A 15462-nucleotide genomic window follows, 5' to 3' on the forward strand; every position below is an offset into this window, starting at 1 on the left:
TCGAAGTGTAGACTTTCAGCTTTATTTTAAGAGGTCCTACAAAAAATATGGCATTCACCATTTAGGAATTACAGCCATTTTCAACAAAGTACCTCCATTTTCAGGGGCTCAAAGGTATTTGGACAATTGACTGACAAGAAGTTAATTGACCATTAATTTCTTAGCATTAGAAGTTTTATATAGTTACCCACAAGCAACAACAGTAGTGGTCACTACACACCATAAGAGAGATAAACTACAAGTGACATAAGCAACTTGTCACTTTCTTGTGTGACTGTAGGGTTAGGAACAGAGATCAGAGAACAGAGCTCAGGATGATTCAGGTCCAGCAGATGAGAGGAGCCACGGTGGAGGAATTAATCAGGATACAGCAACATTAAAAAATTTATTTTCAATAATTTGGGGAATGGATTACATGAACGTATACAATACAATATAAGCAACTCTGGATTTTGTTCATTCCAAAAACAGAAATACTTTTTCCCTCACCACCACCAGAAGCTAACATACAAATCAAAAAAACAATTTTGAATTAGTCTATAATAGCAAGAAAAGTTTAAAAAAAATTAAATGTGATATGTGAGAAATGAGTTCAGACAATGGGGACAACACTATAGCTGCCGATTCCACACTGATTCTTGTTTCGCAGCATTCGTATGTAGCCCCCCTCTCCCCAATCAGCACCCCAACTGAAAAGAGAGAGAGAGAGAGAGAGAAGGATTTTAGCAATGATTTCATTACCAATCTTTGTTAAATAAAAACCTTTCCAACAATAACACAAATTAATTGTGCAAGAGTACAACAGTGAAAGTGTGTGTGTGTGTGTGTGTGTGCGTTTAACCTGTTTTTGACCAGCCAGTACTGCTGCCCTTCTTCTTTTCCATATCCGACCACCAGAACAGCGTGATTCAATGTGTTATTATGGCAAATGAAATTATAAATACCTAACACACACACACACACACACACATTAATCAGAATGAACAGATGTTACTAAGCGAATAGAGATATAAATAGGAGGCACACTACTTTTTTTTTTAAAGAAAGCTAGGCAGAAATGTTCACAGGGCATCTGTTTGAGACTAAAGGATCTTGCAAAAAAAATCATGCAAGTTTTTTATTTTTTATGCAGGTGAGAACGAGCGGTCAAATACGAAGCTCTCAGGACAAATTGAGACCGTGTTCTTTAACACGAACGTGCTGTTCTGTGTGAGGCATTTGCAGCAAAATTAGACTAATACTTTGTTTATAATTTTGGAAATAGAAATAGGACATGCATTTTGTTACCTAAACACTGTTCAGAACACTACTTTTCATTATCGGATATGATGACCCAGTTGCTGCAAGAAAGGTCTTAATTGTTCAACTGTCAAAAAAAATTTGTTGGACAAAAATAGTCTATCATATAATACTACTGCTATTACTACTACTACAAAAATACTAACACTATGGTGGAATTTTTACATTCCTGTCTGTCAGTGTGATGGATGATGATTTACTGTAAATCAAACTCTGCTGACATTTTTACATCTGAGGTTTTTCAGTGTAGGGTTCATGTTTAATAATTAAAAAAATCTATTTTAGCCTGGTTTGAGCTGAACGTAATCTGTTTAATATAAATACGATTCAAAAATCAGTTAAAATTCTGTTCACACAATGAGTAAGTTTTAAAAATAAAAAAAGAAATTCTGACTCATATGAAACATGAGGCTTTACAGATCCAAATGCACATACTTATGATTATAAACAATTGACAATTAATGGACAAACACACCAAGCTGGTAATGTACAGTGTGTGTGTGTGTGTGTGTGGCTCACCTTTACTGTAATGGTGAAATGTGACCTCATTCGCATTAATTCCCACTGCAACTGGTCCAATCTTAGCCACTACCTTCTGCAGCTCAAACTCATTCAAACGTTTAAGAACCCGGAAACCAGAACAGCGTGCAGGTTTAGGACGCTTACGGCACAACCCGACCTACACGATGAAACAGTAAAGTGACAACAACATTATATATTCAGTGAAAATAATAAAAAACTGTACACATAAACTGTAGATAATGAAGTGCTTGGCATGGTGGTTCTGAAAAAAAAAAAAAACCTAAATTGGACATCAAAAGGCACCTACACTTTTATCCACGCATGTGTGGGTCACTATCATATTATTCAGTTAATTGTGTGGAGAACACATTAAAGTCTTGGGGTGGGGTGGTGTTGGGGGCGGTGTTGGGGGCGGTGTTGGGGGCGGTGTTGGGGGTGGTGTGGACTTCAACGGGGGTGAAGGCCAAGTTTTTTGTGTTTTCGTTTGCTTTACATTTTATGATAAGAGCAACTTGCTCTCAAGTTTTTATATCAAGTTTTTTCTCAATTGTGTTTATAATTTATTATAAGATTTAATATTACTTAAAAAACTTTTAAGCTTTTTTTAACTTTAATTGATTTGACTTGTGAGTGAGGGGAAAGAAAGTGTTCAGTCAATTCAATTTTATTTGTACAGCGCTTTTAACAGTGGACATTATCACAAAGCAGCTTTACAGAAATAAATACATTCATAAATTGTAAATGTTTGAAATTATCCCTAATGGAGAAGCCAGAGACAGCAGTGGTGAGGAAAAACTCCCTGAGCCGATATGAGGAAGAAACCTTGAGAGGAACCAGACTCAAAAGGGAACCCATCCTCATCTGGGTGACACCGGATAGTGCGATTATAAATCATTCCCTTCTATAAATGGTGTGAAGGCTGCATTAAAGTCTGGGGGTTGGGGTGAGGGTGGTGTTGATGTGGTCTTCGTGTGGACTTCAACAAAGTGTTTACACACAGCAATAATAATAGTAAAACTAATAATAATAGGAAATTGCTATTAAAAGTGGTGAAAAAAAACAACACTGTTTCTATTTAAAAACACAAATTGTCAGAATACTAATAAAATAAACATGTAAAATTAATAAACACCATGGATGGAGTTTAATAAACACCATGCAGTTAACACGCCTCTTTGGTGTTTCATGGAGATCTGCCAGGAGCCTTGGACAGGGATTTTGGTCCCTTTTTTTTAAAAAAAAAACTGAATCTGAGGAGTTGTTACAATTATAGGAGATTTAAACTCCCCAGAAAAGTCTGCTAGAGTTCTGGAGAGGAGACATCATCCAGGCCATGGAACAGCAGACAGGACATTTACTCTTGCACAGCTTTGTGAGGTGGGTATGCTAATCCTGTCTACATGTGCTTTGTGGATTTGGAAAGGGACTATGATTGTGATGACCCTAACTATGTACTCCTAAACTTTTATATTCACACACTTCTTGTGCACAATTAGCTAATAATGAATCAGTTACTGCCTGGTAAATAAGACACACCTCCTCTTTATTATATAATGAGTGATATAAAGATATGGAAGAAGTAAGATAGGAAGTAGATAAATGATTGACCATAGGAATCTATAAAATAGCAAAAAGAAAAAAAAAGTACCTTTTCTTCATAAGGGTAGTCAGCATCAGTGCTGATTCCATTGTGGTTTATAATGTAATTAAAGGCATTAGTCATGAGTCCTCCATGGCAGCCATGGTTTCCCTCCATACTACTGCAGTCTATCAGGTTCTGAACACTCAGAGGAACAAGCGGACTCTTCTTTTTCATCATTTGAGCTTCTAAAGCTCCAACAGCACTGAACGCCCAGCATGCGTTGCAATCACCCTACATACAGCCAAACACAAACACATGAAGTGAAGATACACTATATGGACAAAAGTATTGGGACAGCTGACCATTACACTCATATGTGCTTGTTGAACATGCCATTTCAGATTTAGTCCCCCTTTGTTCTTATAATAAGCCCCACTCTTCTGGGAAGCTTTCCACTAGATGTGGGAGCGTGGCTGTGGGGATTTGTGTTCATTCAGCTACAAGAGCATTAGTGAGGTCAGGCGCTGATGTCGAGCGAGGAGGCCTGGTGTGCAGTCTGCATTCCTGCTCATCCCAAAGGTGTTCAGTGGGGTTGAGGTCGCTTTGTGCACAGGGGGACTGTCATGCTGAAACGGATTTGGACTAGACCCCGTAGTTCCAATGATAGGAAACTGTAATGCTACAGCATACAAAGACATTCTATACAATTGTGTGCTTCAAACTTTGTGGCAACAGTTTGTGGAAGAACTACATATGGGTGTGATGGTCAGGTGTCCACAAACATTTGACCATATAGTGTATATGTGAAGTGAAATACCATGTTTCCTCATTATTTACACAAAACAGAAAAGCACATACAATATTTGTTATTGTGTTCATTGAAAAGCTCCTAACATACTGTACACATATATACCTGGTTCCGCACAGGGCTGACAAATCCATCATCAGTCCAGTTCACACTGGGAGGGAGGGAGAAATCACTCAGAAAGGTGAAATTCTCATTAGCATCCTGAGGAGAAAAATTCTCCACCCTCAGACCATTCAGTTTAGCACTGACTTCTTCTGTTGTCTACGCACACACACACACACACACACAGATGAAATGGAAAGAGAGAAAGAAGGTTTTTTTCCCCCATATATAACCCCATGGGCATCATAAAGAAACACAAGCACACTGGATCATACCATGTCTGAAAGGTGATTGATCCCAATGGTAAAGGTGTGTTGTCCTGCTGCAGCTTCTTCATTGTGCTTCATCACTTTAAAAACATTCTGCTCCCAAACTGCTCTCCTGTATGCTTCCTCACTCTGACACACACACACACACACACACACACACACACACACACACACAAATCCATAAAACTGTGTCACTGAACATGGAAGAACACTGATAAGTTACTTCACTCTTCATGTGGGATGCAACTTTTATTATTTTTCTCCGTAAAGTCCAGTCTTGGACTTGACTCTGGTCTCAGGTTACTTCCTGTATTGGCTTGGACTTGTCTCTGTCTTGCCTGCATTTGTTCTCTGACTTGTTTCAGTCTAGTAAATATGGATGACAGAAAATATCATGGTGGAGTGCAGGCAAAAAAAAACCTGTGGTAAGTAGCTTTGACCTGGATATTGCAAGGTGGATTTTTCAGTGACTGCAATAAAAGCTGATGACATAACTTCTAAAAGGTAAGGACCTACCTTTGTATTATTTTGTAGAAATTTAATTTACACTAGCTTTATCATATCTTCCGCTCCATGAAACACATTGCTATGTTGGTGGCACTGTGTCTCTTATACTGCTGTAAATTTATTTCATATTCACACATCTCTGATATTTCTGGTCAAAAGCACACAAACAGAATGCCAAACTAATATAAAACTTCATGTAATATGGTGGCGCACTCTGCACTGGGGATGAACCCAGACCTCCTTGTATGAGAGACCTGAGCAAACTGAGCGTGCCACCAACCAGTACTTAATAGCAAGAACCCGAGTGCAGAGCAAATAGAGGAAAAACTCACAAATTAAAGATGAAATCAAATTTAAATTGAAAAGGGGAGCTACACGCAAAATATCTGAGGCCTGACACAAACAAAACAAAAAAAAGAAGAGCTCGGGAAAATGAAAACCAAGGAGGAACTAAAAGCATAAACTTAATCAGGAGACATTCAATCTTAAATTAATTGTAAACATAGGAATGCCAGGGGGAAAAACCTCTGACCACTCACTACAGGGAGCTAACCAGAAAACAAAAAGCTTTTCTGTTTTGTTTTTTTAAACAACAAGGAACTTGAGAGGGTGGCTTGGTCAGCAAGGCAAGGGCAAGCTAGCACAGAGGAAAAGCTAGAGTATGGCACTAGTTTCAAAACACCCAAAATACTGACCAAGTCTTTTGCCTGGCCTCTGAAACAAAGTCTGAGCACATGAAGTGGACAGGTGTGGCTCGTTGGTTCTGATTATTTCAGAGCTGTCCTGTGCCTCCCTCTGGTGGCCAAAGGCGGTCTAGCTTATGACGCATACCCAGACTGGGCTGTTATGCTCCATGATTAGAATGTGACATTGAAGGAAGAACTAACTCAATCCATTTAATCAGTTTAGCAAACTCCTGTTTTGGAGTTAACATCTCCCAAGCATCTGTGTTGCTGAAATGTTAGAGACCTTCAGTAAAGTGTGGCAAAAAAGAAATACGTAAAATATGACTAACAGCTGCCTGATTTCAGCAGGGTCTTATCGCGTAGGAGCTATTAATGCAAACCACTCCAACTTACTAAACAACTGCACACACAAACAACAAAAAGTGCTTCCTACAAGTTTTATTCTATTAAATATGCCCACCTTAGTTGGGCATATTTAATAGAATAAAATAATCTTATACTGGTAATGAACATGTAATGAATGTTTGAATGTTATGGCTATTAATTATAACTTTAAGCTTTTCTATTGCACATTACTCACTCTTTCTGTTTTAATCTGTCATTCAGTTTCTGGGCTTTAGGTTCTGTACTTTGCATCTTTTTTGTCTCTCTGCTCAGAGAGAAGCTTGGAGGACCATGGATGAGTGCTAGGCATGTTTTCTTTACAAATCAGCATAAATAAATCAAAGATGAGCACAAATTCTAAACTGAAGAACTCAAAATAGCAAACTGAAAGAATTCAAATAGTATATCACAATTTCATGATCTTAATTCAGTATCATGGTCATATTAAATTGTGCACAGTTTACTATGCTGGCAAATAAAATAAGAAAGAAAAAATTATTTGCTGCCTCACTTAGGCTGTAACTCTTACAGCGTTTTCCCCGCTGCCTAAGCTTCATGTTTTCTGATGAGGTTACAAAATATTAGCGACATCTAGTTCATTATGCAAACAAAGGAGGTGCTCTTTAAGGTGAGTGAAAGCAGTGTTAATTTGGAATGATTACAAATTCTTTTAGATGAATCTTTGATTTATTATCATTTGTATTTCAGTGTAATATTTTAAAATATATTCATGTATCTTGCCTTTATTAATTATAATTAACAGCAAAGTACAAAGCCTGCTTTATCAATTCACAATTTTTTTATCCATTATTTTTTTATCAGGCTTGAAGGCAAGTGTATAGTTTAAACACACAACTGAAAAACGTCAATCCTGAAAGCGCTGCCCAAGAAAATCAAAATTCAAGTTAAACACCTGTGTAGTGTGAATCCGAATACTGAGAACTTTAAGCACATAAATATTGACATTTCTTATGCAGACTGTCCGTTAATAACTCTTAATGTGACACATTTCAAATCATAAGGATTTTAGTCTCTGTTAAATCATTTAAAACTCTCAAAAGTGCTGCTTCAGTTCTGTAGTGTTAATAGCTTCTTGTTTTAATTGTGTATTGTAGTGTTATGCATTTCATATAATTTTACAATACAATTTTATAAAACATTTGTTTCTTTTTAAAAGCTATTGTCTATTTTTATTAAATCAATATTTAATGTGTGTGTTCTCACCACACTGCTGTAGTTTTTATTGAATTCAGTTTTCCAGGATTTCCAGTAGCCGTCTAGATTCATATCACAGCAAACCTGAGAGAGCAGCAGAGCCAGAAGCAAGACACGCATCATCGTACCTGTTAACAGAAACTGAAATTAACAAAAGAGCAGTAACGTTTATTATTCTGTTTTTTTCTTATGCTCATAGTCTGAATATCATTACAGATGTACATATAAATTATATGGCCAAAAGTATGTGAAGTGACTTGTGGCCAAGTATGGTGACCCATACTCGGAATTTGTGCTCTGCATTTAACCCATTAAAAGTGCACACACACAGTAGTGAACACACACCCGGAGCAGCGGGCAGCCTTTTTTTCGCTGCGGCGCAATTGGGGGTACTGTGCCTTGCTCAAGGGTCTCACCTCAGTCATGGTATCCCTGCCGGACCCGAGACTCGAACCCACAACCTTCAGGTTCACCTTCGGGTTGCAAGTCCGACTCGCTATCCATTAGGCCACGACTGCCTAATGCAGACAGCACACCCATATGGGATTCTTCCCCAAAGTCTTGGCACAAAGTTGGAAGCACACAGTTGTGTAGAATGTCTCTGTCATGTCTACCCCAGACCACCAGAGGGCACCCTCACTCATGTTTTTGAACTTCTTTTGTTGTCTGGGTGATTTCCTATGCTCACCTGAGTTGTATTTCTCCTGATTAGTTTCCCTACTTAAGTTCTGTGTTTTCTCTCCTTCCTTGGTTGGTGTTTGTTTTCCTTAGAAGTCTGTATCCCTGATATGTATCTTCCTGTGGTAGGCTTGTCTTGATTATGCTTGGTTTTGCTAGCTTTTTAGTATTTTGCTGATTTGTTACAATCTTTGTATGCTGTAGCATTACAATTTCCCTTCACTGGAACTAAGAGGCCCAAACCTGTTCCAGCATGACAATGCCCCTGAGCACAAAGCAAGCTCCATGGAGACATGGTGTGTTAAGTTTGGAGTGGAAGAACTCGAGTGTCCTGCACAGAGCCCTGACCTCAGCCCCTCTGAACACCTTTGGGATGAACTGGAACAACGACTGCACCCCAGACCTCCTCGACATCCCAACATCAGCGCCTGACCTCACTAATGCTCTTGTAGCTGAATGAACACAAATCCCCACAGCCACACTCCAAAATCTAGTGGAAAGCCTTCCCAGAAGAGTGGAGCTTAAATCAGGAATGGGATGTTCAACAAGCAGGTATGGGTATGATGGTCAGGGGTGCACATACTTTTGTATATAGTGTATATACTAGTATTTAGGTTTTGTCTTGTGCAAAGTTATCTGCAAGAGGAGAGTGCCCAGACCAAAGTGAAAGTGACGAAAAAAACCCGGTGCCATCAACTAAAAAATACTAAAATACAAGAGTGGAATTCAAACCTCACCCGCCAAAGTACAACAAGAAGGGAAAAATAAATTGGGAAGAAATTGCATGTCACAACTGCCAAGGCATCAGTCATATGAGGCGGCACTGTCCTTCACCCAGGCTTAACCTGCAGCGTCCAGCTCCAGCGCTACCTCATGTTTTCTCTACTACTTGGCCACATTAGTCTAGTGGAGCATGACATTCAAATCTGGCCTGGTCCACCTGTAAAGCAACAACTGGGTAGAATGGCCTTTGAGAAACAGCAAAGTGCAAATTAACAGATTCTGCAAAATCGCGATGCTGGTTTAGCCTCCGCAAGCAATAGCAGCTGGGCTTCACCCATCGTAATGGTGAAAAAGAAAGACAAGACATACTGACTGTGCATGGACTACAGGGTTCTGAATGAGTGCACTATCAAGGATGCTTACCCGCTTCCACAACTTCAGGACACCCTGGATACCCTGTCTATGGCGAAATGGTTCAGCACATTAGACCTAGCCTCGGGCTATTGGTAAGTGGAGCTGACTCCAGAGGCAAGACGGGCTGCCGCATTCTGCAGCAGGAAGGGGCTGTTCGAATGGAATGTGATGCTATTCGGCCTCTGAAATGCACCAGCAACGTTCCAGCACTTAATGGATCGTGTCTTAGCTGGAATGCAGTGGGAGATCTGCCTGGTCTATCTAAATGGCATCATTGTGCAGGGAAAAGATGTGAAGGAAATGCTTCAGCGACTAGCACAAGTGTTTAAAAGACTGTGCCAAGCCAACCTAAAACTGAAACCCACCAAGCGTTGTCTCTTCCGCTGCCATGTGGCCTACCTGGGCCACATCGTCTCAGAGCGGGGTATCACCATCGACCCCCAGAAAGTGCGGAAGATTCGAGAGTGGCCACAGTCCACAAGTGTTAACGAGGTCCGGCAATTTGTAGGTTTTGTGTCATACTACAGACAATTTTTCAAATACTTTGCTTCAGTTGCCAAATCCCTTCACAACCTCCTAAGGAAACATGCTTGATTCCACTGGACTCTGGAGAGTCAGCAGGCCTTCAACAAGCTACTGCCCCTATTCTTGGCTACCCTATGGACAGTGGGAACTTTGGGATTGGTGCTGTGTTGTCCCGACTCCAGCAGGGAGTGGAACGTGTACTGGCATACGGAAGTCGGAGTTTGACACCAAACGAACAGAATTGCTGTACCACTCAGAGAGAATTGCTGGCCGTGGTGGGGTTCACCGCACGGTTCCGTCAATACTTGTTGAGCTGTTCAACACCACTCTCCAGAAAATCCTATCCATGACCTTGGAGCAATGTAATTGGGAGTGGGATCTTACGCTTCCTTATGCTATGATGGCTTACAGAGCAACCAAGAACAGTTCCACTGGATTTACCCCTAACATGATGCTCTTTGGCCAGGAGCTAGCGGAACCCATTGAGCTAGTCGCAGGAATGCCCCCCAATGATACATCAGCTCAAACACCCCTGCAATATGTGGCTCAGATGAGGGAAAGGCTGCAGTTGGCACATCAGATTGCAAAGGATGCACTAGGCCAATCTGTGGAGCATGCTAAAAAGCAGTACGATAAGAGAGCAGCAATGACACACTATAAGGTCGGTGATGCAGTGTGGTACCTTGTTAAAGGACCTAAACAGATGAAAAACAAGATCAGGAAGTTTCTCCCCAAATATGATGGTCCTTACTTTATCCTGGGACACCTGGAACGACTTAGTGTACCGGATCCAGAGGAGCCCAAGGACTAAAGTAAAAGTCATTGATCCAAAAGTCATTCAAGCTCAAACCTTACCATTCTCGGCAACCCCTGGAGAACAGCTGGGTGTTGAAGGACTCAGAAGTCTAGCGACCTCAGGAAGTTCCTACTCCAACCCTGGAAGCTGATGGAAGTGAACTGAACCTGGACCTGTCACATCTCTTTGCAGAGGAACCTGGAAATGCCAGCCATACAGACAGGGTGCCTGCTCTGGACAACACTTGTGTGCCAATAATGGAACAGGAGGACAGAGATGTACCATGGAATGAAGGTATCACGGTGCAACAGGACTTAACAGAGACTGTTAACGGCCAAATGATGGGTAGGCCACAACAAGTCAGGAGACCACCAAAGTGTCAAAGTCAAAGTCAACTTTATTGTCAATTCTGCTATATGTACAGGACACACAGAGGATTGAAATTTTGTTTCCCTCAGACCCATGGTGTGAGAAACCAACATAACAAGACAAGTAATTAAAAAAAGTAAAATAAAATAAAATACAATAAAATAAAATACAATATGTACACTATAGACATTCACAGCACATGTGAGTGTGTAGATATTTACATTTTAGTGCAAAACACTATACCAAAATTATATCAGCACATTGATTTTCCAACACGGGGAAATAATATTTTGGACGTGGTTTACACAGCCCACAGAGGAGCATACAAAGCCTCCCCCCTCCCCCCCCTAGGCCTTTCTGACCACACTACTGTTATGCTAATGCCAGCATACAGACCAAGGGTGAAAGTCACCAAACCAGCTCAAAGACAGGTGTATGACCAGAAGGTGCCTACTCATCACTTCAAGACTGCTTTTCCACCACAGACTGGGATCTGTTTAAACAGGCAGCCACCTACAACCAGTACATTGACATTCAGGAATATACTGAGACAGTCACTGCCTACATCACCAAATGCATTGATGATGTAACTGTAACCAGGACCATCACCACCTGCGAAAATCAGAAGCCATGGCTGACAGGAGAGGTCCATAACCTGCTGAAGGCACGAAATGCTGCCTTTAGGGCCGGTGATGATGATGACCTGAGAACAGCTAGGGCCAACCTGTCCCGTGGACACAAGGAGCCTGTGGCAGGGAATGCAAACCATCACTGACTACAAACCCCCACCACAGACCTGCGATAATGACATCTCTTTACTAAATGAACTCAATAATTTCTTTGCATGTTTTGAAGCACACAACATCACGCCTGCACAAAAGACTCCACCTTCTCTTGACAACCAGGTTCTGTGTATTTCTCCATCCAGCGTGAAGAGATCCTTCTCTAAGATCAATGCCCGGAAAGCAGCTGGTCCAGACAACATACCGGGTCGGGTGCTGAAGGACTGTGCAGAAGAGCTCAAAGATGTCTTCACAGACATCTTCAACATCTCCCTGAGCCAGGCTGTTGTCCCCACATGCTTCAAAACCATGTCCCTAAGAAACCATCCCCATCCAGCTTTAATGACTACCGTCCTGTTGCTCTGACCCCCATTGTCATGAAGTGCTTTGAGCAGATAGTCATGCAACACATCAAAGCCATCATCCTCCCCTCTCTTGACCCCTTCCAGTTCGCATATCAGGTTGCACTACAATGTAACCAGGTCCACTTCCACAACTGGTTAGGAGACTGGACTAATTGACCCTTGTTAGCTTAAAAAAAAACTCTTGTTGATAATGTGTTCTTGTTCTACTGTTAAAAAGAAATTAAAAAAGCATACTGTCTGTGAAAATGTTCTCTTATATGTGTTTCTTTTGCAACCCATGTGGATTTTGTTGTTTACATGTGGTTAAGGAAAGAAGCCACGAATATGTTTAATTAAGCCTATTTCATTAGTATGCAAATCACTGGCTGGTGTTAACTTCTTTTCCTTCTGCAGGCCAATAGTGGAAGGGAATGCCAGTTGCTTAGCTGGACTTAATGTACTACCTCACTATATGTGTTTTGACTGAATTACTATTGATTCAAGGTAGGACCCCTTTATAAAGCTACTCTTAAACCCCTCCCAGCACTATGCTATCCTTCTACTTTATGGACTGTTTACCCTGTCACATGGGGCTTGGAATATATGGACTAGTGCCTCCAATGAGCTGAGTTGCTTGAATGGACTGTATGGTTTGACAAATTGTGCTACCTATGGACTGTTAAAAGGGAACAAAGAAGGGGAAAAAAGAATAATAATAATTAAAAAAAAAAAAAAAAAGGAATATGGGTAGACAATATGTTGAATGTATTTCTGCTGTTATTAACACTGTGAATCTATGGTAATGTATTTGTTGATGTGTTTCATGTCACTCATGTAATAGTGCTGGATTGGTGTTAAGTTTAATCACCATCCAGAGTGGGGGTAGTGTTGCAGGAGAGGGAAATGAGGGTCGTCGCTTTAAGATCACTAACTGTGGGTGTTGTAGTCCTGAGCGAAATGCATTATGGGTAATGTAGTTCGGAAGAAGTGTGCTCGTGTTGCGCTGCTGTGCGGTTCGGGGGAGGGAAACGGGGAGAAAACGTTTGTTTTGCTTTCCTTTTAGTTTATTTCAGTTAAGCCAGCTGGGAGTTATTGTGCACTGCAACCCATAACCTTTATCTGACTCATCATTTGCCCGAACATGAACTAACGAGGTGCTGAAGCGGTGAGAGAAACACTAGTTTGTTTATATTCTGGGAAACAGAACTGACTAAATTTGATAGGAAATGGGGAAAGCGGTGTTAGACAAACTTGCATTGATTACAAATTCTTTTAGATGAATCTTTGATTTATCATTATTTGTACTTCCGTGTATTAGTTTAAAATAGAGTATATCTTGCCTTTATGCTGCATCTGATTGTAATTAACAGGAAAGTACAAAACCTGCTTTGTGAATTCACATTTTTTATCCATTTTTTTAAATCAGGCTTGAAGTGTACATTTTAAACACACTCCTGAAAAATGTCAGTCCTGAAAGCACTACCCAAGAAAATATTAAACACCTGTGTAGTGTGAATCTGAATATTGAGAACTTTAAGCACATAAATATTGCCATTTCTTTTGCACAGACTGTAGATTTATAACTCTTAATGTGACACATTTAAATTTAAAACAGACCTGTGCATATTGGCTAATTGAGAATAATTATGAATGATGTAGCTGAGTTTGAGGAACTGTCAGAGCCACACAGAATGCTCACACTGCTGACATTTTTTTTATCTGGAATTGTTTCCAGTACTTTCCAGTTTCTGGGGGCAGACGGGCAGGATTCAGATTTAATGAACTATGATATAGATAGTGGCATTTGTGTTACATACTTATAATACACTAAACATCTTATTATTAATTACATTTCTTTGTATATCATAGGAATGCAAACTTTTTTTTTTTTTGCTTAACATGTCTATCTGAAATACCTAACAGCTGTTAATAAATTCTCTACAGTGTAAACAGCCCTCTCTGTCTTCTTGAGGAATGAACATGGCAGGTGTGTGAGATTGCAGTCCTACTGACAGCAACAATTCATCACTTAATCTAGAAATTAAACCAATAATCACATGCAACAGAATGATTCATCTTTAAACCAAAGAATGTAAATGCAATATAATCTAATGCTAAATGAGCATGCAACATGCTTATGTGTATGTATGAGAGAGAGAGAGAGAGAGAGAGAGATATCTCTTACCTGTGGATGTGTTTGCAGAAGAGAGAAACTATAAGTCTGGTTGCAGTTCTCAATGTATATAAGGCTATAGGAGGAAATGACCTCACCCTCATGCCTTCATTTCCCTTTCCTTTTTTTTATCTTAATCTAGAATATGTTTAGCTTTATTGAAGTGTTCTTTAAAAAAAAAACAGGCATGCATATATACAGGTATCATTAAAAAATCTTAATAATAGTAATATATTTGCCCAAAATGATGTTTTGTGTGTGTGTGTGTGTGTGTGTGTGTGTGTGTGTGTGTATGTGTGTATATATATATATATATATATATATATATATATATATATATATATATATACACACACACACACACACACACACACACACACACACACACAAACACACTGAGCACTTTATTAGGAACACCTGTGCACCTACTCATTCATGCAATTATCTAATCAGCCAATCATGTGGCAGCAGTGCAGTGCATAAACTCATGCAGATATGGGCCAGCAGCTTCGGGTAATGTTCACATCGAACATCAGAATGGGGGAAAAATGTGATCTTTGTGATTTTGATCATGGCATGGTTGTTGGTGCCAGAAGGGCGGGGTTGAATATTTCCAACTGCTGACCTCCTGGGATTTTCACACACAGCAGTCTCTAGAATTTACACAGAATGATGGGAAAAAGAAAATAATCCTGAGTGTGGAGGGTCTGCAGGCTGAAACACCTTGTTGATGAGAGAGATCAGAGGAGAATGACCAGACTGGTCTGAGCTGACAGGAAGTCTACAGTAACTCAGATAAGCACTCTTTACAACCATGGTGAGCAGAAAAGCTCTGAGAATGCACAACATTTGGTGGATGTGGTGGAGGTGAATGTGCCACAACAGCAGGAGACCAAATCAGGTTCCACTCCTGTCAGCCAAGAACAGGAATCTGAGGCTATCAACAGGAATCTGAGGCTATCAGAGACTCACTCAACTGAACTGCTGAAGACTGGAAAAAGACCAGGATTTTTTTTTTCTAATCTTCAACTGTCCAGTGTGTCACTCAAAGTTTTTTTTGTGTTTTTTTTTTTGCACCATTCTCTGTGGAAATTGGTGAAGAGGCAAGGTGCACAGAGACAGTGAGATGAAGTAGAACCTATTTTCAGTAAAAAATGTTTCTCCCACCACACCCTAGGATCAAAAAAAAGGTTCTGAATTTTTTGTAATGTTGATTGGTTTGAGCATATTATTATTCTTAAGAAAATATTTTAATATTCTAATATATAGTTAAGCTCTGTTTTC

At 40.1% G+C, this 15462-nt stretch overlaps 2 protein-coding genes across 4 annotated transcripts in view; one reads left to right on the forward strand and one right to left on the reverse strand.

The window, feature by feature from the left end:
• Window positions 1–14409, reverse strand: LOC128318846 (cathepsin S-like). Of its 3 annotated transcripts, XM_053236911.1 has the most exons (8): window positions 14191–14409; window positions 7384–7502; window positions 4589–4711; window positions 4317–4472; window positions 3470–3694; window positions 1819–1978; window positions 842–944; window positions 1–689 (listed from the first exon to the last, which is right to left on the reverse strand). In XM_053236911.1, exons 2-8 carry the CDS (start codon window positions 7495–7497, stop codon window positions 593–595), a joined length of 978 nt encoding a protein of 325 aa, XP_053092886.1. In that variant the 5' UTR covers window positions 7498–7502; window positions 14191–14409; the 3' UTR covers window positions 1–592. The 3 variants fall into 3 exon arrangements, with proteins under 3 accessions (XP_053092886.1, XP_053092887.1, XP_053092888.1); XM_053236912.1 differs by lacking the exon at window positions 14191–14409 and having other exon boundaries at window positions 7384–7512; XM_053236913.1 differs by lacking the exons at window positions 7384–7502; window positions 14191–14409 and adding an exon at window positions 5785–5814.
• Window positions 12978–15462, forward strand: part of LOC128318847 (uncharacterized) — a 27875-nt gene continuing 25390 nt past the window's right edge. The window contains exon 1 of the mRNA XM_053236915.1: window positions 12978–13170. The gene's annotated coding sequence lies outside the window, so the exon portion shown is untranslated. The remainder of the gene's footprint in view (window positions 13171–15462) is intronic.

Source organism: Pangasianodon hypophthalmus, chromosome 9 (genome assembly GCF_027358585.1).
Source record: "Pangasianodon hypophthalmus isolate fPanHyp1 chromosome 9, fPanHyp1.pri, whole genome shotgun sequence".
Lineage (NCBI taxonomy): Eukaryota > Metazoa > Chordata > Actinopteri > Siluriformes > Pangasiidae > Pangasianodon > Pangasianodon hypophthalmus.